Genomic DNA, 3,999 nt, shown 5'->3' with positions numbered 1-3,999 from the left:
ATTTTAACTGCACGCCAAATTGATTTTTCGGACTTATAAACGCAATTAAACTACTGTAATAATATCACGAATTAAATTAAATTAACAAGCAATTTTTAATAATAATTCCGTTTTCAGATGAAAACTTTTTTTGTTTGTTTTTATCTAGTAAGATCATTTTTTTTACCCAACAGATTAAATGCAGCCAGATGTATAGATTTTTTGGAGACTGACTTCTTTGATTATTTAGAAGACATTCACCTGCAGCAACGGATTGAAATATGGTTTCAATTCGATGGGTATCCAGCTCATTATGACAGAACTTCTTGAGCTTGGCTAGACAGACATTTTCCACAACAATGGGTTGAACGTGGAGGAGCAATACCTTGACCATCCCGATCACCTGATCTAACACCACTGGACTTCTTTGTGTGTCGTCAATCAACTCAAGAGAACAATTGAGAAATCGAATCGAGGCTGATGTGCACCAAGTATCACCAGATCAGTGTTTAGCTGCAACATGAGCTGTCCGTATTAGATGCAATGTTTGCATTGCTGCAAGAAGCCAATATTTTGAACAATATCTACATTAAGCAAGTGAATAAATACAACGTGAATAAGTAATGAGAAAGTACAAAAATGAAAACTATGTTTTGTCTTTTCTGCGATTTTCTCCAAAACGAAGCAAAAACGAACATATCTCTACAGGACTTTTTTCCTTAGTTTATCGATCCCCTACACGCTCCCGAAGTGTTGACATTTTAATTCCAGACACCTTATATACACATTCTTAAAACACTGTTGATAAATTATCAATACGACTTTGATTTACTCTCTCTTAATAAGATCCCTTTATAAATTTATTTAACTTCTTCAAAAATAATTTTTATAATCACATACATGCGATGCACTGCCATCGAAATCCTATACTGACATTGCGGATAGGCTAACGCAATTAAAAATTGGCTACTGCAACCAAAAATTAGCTGCTACAGCCAATTAAAAATGCTGTGCCATATTTTACCATCTAATTTGCTGCAGCAGCCACTTTTCTTTCAGTATGTGTATATTATAAACATATAGGAGGATAGTTCGAACAATTCTCTGCCTGACACAAAAATGACGCCATAAATATGAAACTGTTATAATTTCAGATAAGTTTGATTCTTCGCAGGTTAAAATTTCGGACAGATATGTCCATTAATTAATTTCTTATTTCGGTTATGTAAAGCAACCAACTTTTTGGTTCCAGCATGGCAATGCATCCGCTCATATTTCTTCAGTTGCAGTCACAAAATTTCATTAATTGGTTCCGCAAGCGTCATATTTCATCAGATCACGTAAAATCTGGTGAAATACGGTGCTTGCGGGACCAATTCATGGAATTTGCCTGAAATTTTAACAGTAGCCCTGTAAAGGATCAAACTTGTCTAAAATTATGGCAGTTTGATATTTGTGGCGTCATTTCTGTGTCAGGCTGAGAACTTTCCAAACTACCCTCATTCATATATTACGCATATATTTACGTATATGCATGTACATGAATAATTTGATTATACATGATCCAACTGAAATAGAGAAAGAAATAATAATCTGTCGCTCAAAAAAGTTGTTTATAAATATCGTAAGAGTGTTTAATCCGAATGTGTATGATACACACATTTTTATGTGTTTTATTGGTAACGTGCTATGTGTATGTATGTTTCCACGAACAACCTACCGAGTTATCCCGGTACGTGACTATCGGCCGGGATAGATTTCCGAGTGTTATCACGATTGATTGATATGTTTCTTCCACGGGGCACGTGCGCCGGTTCCCACGTCGAAAAGTGCACGTAAATTGCCGCGAGTTATATAGCAGGCGATAATCCGTGAATCATATACACTTACAATCAATATATCGAAACGATCCGCGCGGATCATCCCAGCAGAGTAAGAAAGAATTTTCTTTATAGCTCCTACGATCCTAAAATAGCTTACATATGCGAGCGCATGGAATATATTCTACAGGTGTATACGCATATATCACATATCGCATTACCTTTTAAACCTTGCTCCGTTACTGCCATTTTAGCACATTTCGAATTCCGAGATACGAGTTATTGTTGCTCTGGCAAATTGTCGTATGATTTGTATTCCTAGATATGTAAGACATGCACTCAAAACGGAGATATGCTTTGAAAAGGAAGGAAGAGAACAAGAAAAATGAAGAGAGAGAGAGAGAGAGAGAGAGAGAGAGAGAGAGAGAGAGAGACGAACGTTAAATATTTTTAAGACCTATTTTCGCTCATCAAAACAATGAAAAAGCTTGTTCATCTATCCCGAATTATATCGTCTGCACTCTGAAATTTTCAGAAAAAGTTAGCAAGCTAGTCATACTGATGATTTATTTACCGCGTCTGAAATTGTCCTATTTGAACAGAAAATATCCTAAAATAAGGAATAAAGAAAGGGTGTCAAAGATTTCTTCAAATTTTAAATTTCCTTCAAAATGATGAACAAAGTTTATCTATTCCGAATTATATATTTTTGCACGTGTAATTCGATTACTTCGCTAAAAAACTGTTCACTCTTTCTTCATTTTCTTTTAGTAAAGTTTCTGCAAATAAAATACTCCAAAATGTTTGGTATATTACTTTTTAATATATTATAAAATTAAATAAAAAGAAAAGATTAGCTGTATAAAGTATAATTACTTCTTAATCCCGTTACATAAATTTAACAAAATTAGTTTACGAAAGTTTTTCTTTATTTCAAGAACTTATACTGTTATTCTGTTCGACAAGATAAAGTTGTGGAAATAAAATGATATAAACACAATCACGTAAAAGTGAACGAATATCGAGCTAATCTCTTATCAAAGCAAATCTTTCTGTTTCAGCCCAAAAGGCCTCAAAAATTACCAACAACATAAATCTGAGTCCTAAAAACTTTATTCACATCTCATAAAAAACAATAAGATATACTGTAAGAATGGCCAGTTCGAATAATCGATTTAGTTGAGCGTATGAAAAGAATTGACAAATTATTATTAATAGACAATAAATTATTTCGTTCGTACGTTATTATTATGCTACAACTGAATAATCGAAGCGTAAAAAAATGATCAATTTTTTAGAAAGAAATATTTAAATTGTACATTTCTTATATCGAAAACAATCTATACCGGAAAAAACTTTTATTTTATTTTTATTTAAATTAAGTCAGCAATTTAAATACTTGATTGCTGTACACTTTTTATGTAAAAAAATCTAGAAAGAACTTTTATTTTATTTTTATTTATTTAAATCAGTAATTTATATGTACTGCTCCGAAACAAAACAAAAAAATAATTTGAAGACGAGGAAATATGAGGGGAAAGAAAACTAGTGGCAGTTCTTAAAATCCGTGCTGTTCATCAAGAATAAGCAATTATTTTTGAACATTTGAAGAAATGCGATCGAAAATCGATTATTCCTGGCCGTTTACAGTGAATCGACGGAGCGTCGCGCGTCGGTGTGGCGGAAAAAACAACGACGCAACGATAACGAGGACGACGTAGACGTCACGTCGCACGTGCGGTACCCGGCGATACATCGCGGGGGCGACGCTTTAATCGCTCAAAAAGAAAGAAAATCATGCGTCTCCTGACGGCGGCAAACGCCGATATCATTCCCGCACGCAGCATCACCGAGGATGTATCGTTGGACAGCGATGTTGGCTCGCGCGGATCCGAGAAGTGCGGCGGCAGCAGCAGCAGCAGCAACAGCAGCAGCAGCAGCTGCAACAACAGCAACGGCAACAGCAACGGTTGCAATAGCGGAATCCGCGACGGCGTCGGCTACGCCAGCGGCCACGACCGCGGTCAATGGTACAACGATAGCGACAGCAGCGATAACGGCTACGCTTTCTGGGAATGTACGTCTTCTATCCAGCGGACGAGCTCCTGCGTATCTATGAAAATCCGATTCGGGAGTCCGTGTCATTGACTGTCAACGACGCAGCCGTAAACGGTGATTACGAGGAGATAAATCAGCAGCA

General features: G+C 36.2%; 1 protein-coding gene across 1 annotated transcript in view; it reads left to right on the top strand.

Moving 5' to 3' along the window:
• Positions 1-3,993, top strand: part of LOC108766464 (uncharacterized) — a 47,499-nt gene extending 43,506 nt beyond the window's left edge. Inside the window, exons 2-3 of the mRNA XM_018515772.1 lie at positions 2,861-2,946; positions 3,450-3,993. Of these exons, the coding sequence (XP_018371274.1) occupies positions 3,597-3,947 (351 nt within the window). The 5' untranslated portion in view covers positions 2,861-2,946; positions 3,450-3,596 and the 3' untranslated portion in view covers positions 3,948-3,993. The remainder of the gene's footprint in view (positions 1-2,860; positions 2,947-3,449) is intronic.
• The last annotated feature ends 6 nt before the right edge of the window (positions 3,994-3,999 follow it).

Source organism: Trachymyrmex cornetzi, unplaced genomic scaffold (genome assembly GCF_001594075.2).
Source record: "Trachymyrmex cornetzi isolate Tcor2-1 unplaced genomic scaffold, Tcor1.1 scaffold1187, whole genome shotgun sequence".
NCBI classification, from domain to species: domain Eukaryota; kingdom Metazoa; phylum Arthropoda; class Insecta; order Hymenoptera; family Formicidae; genus Trachymyrmex; species Trachymyrmex cornetzi.
The sequence above is the reverse complement of the archived record's forward strand: the minus strand, read 5'-3'. Positions and strand labels throughout refer to the sequence as shown.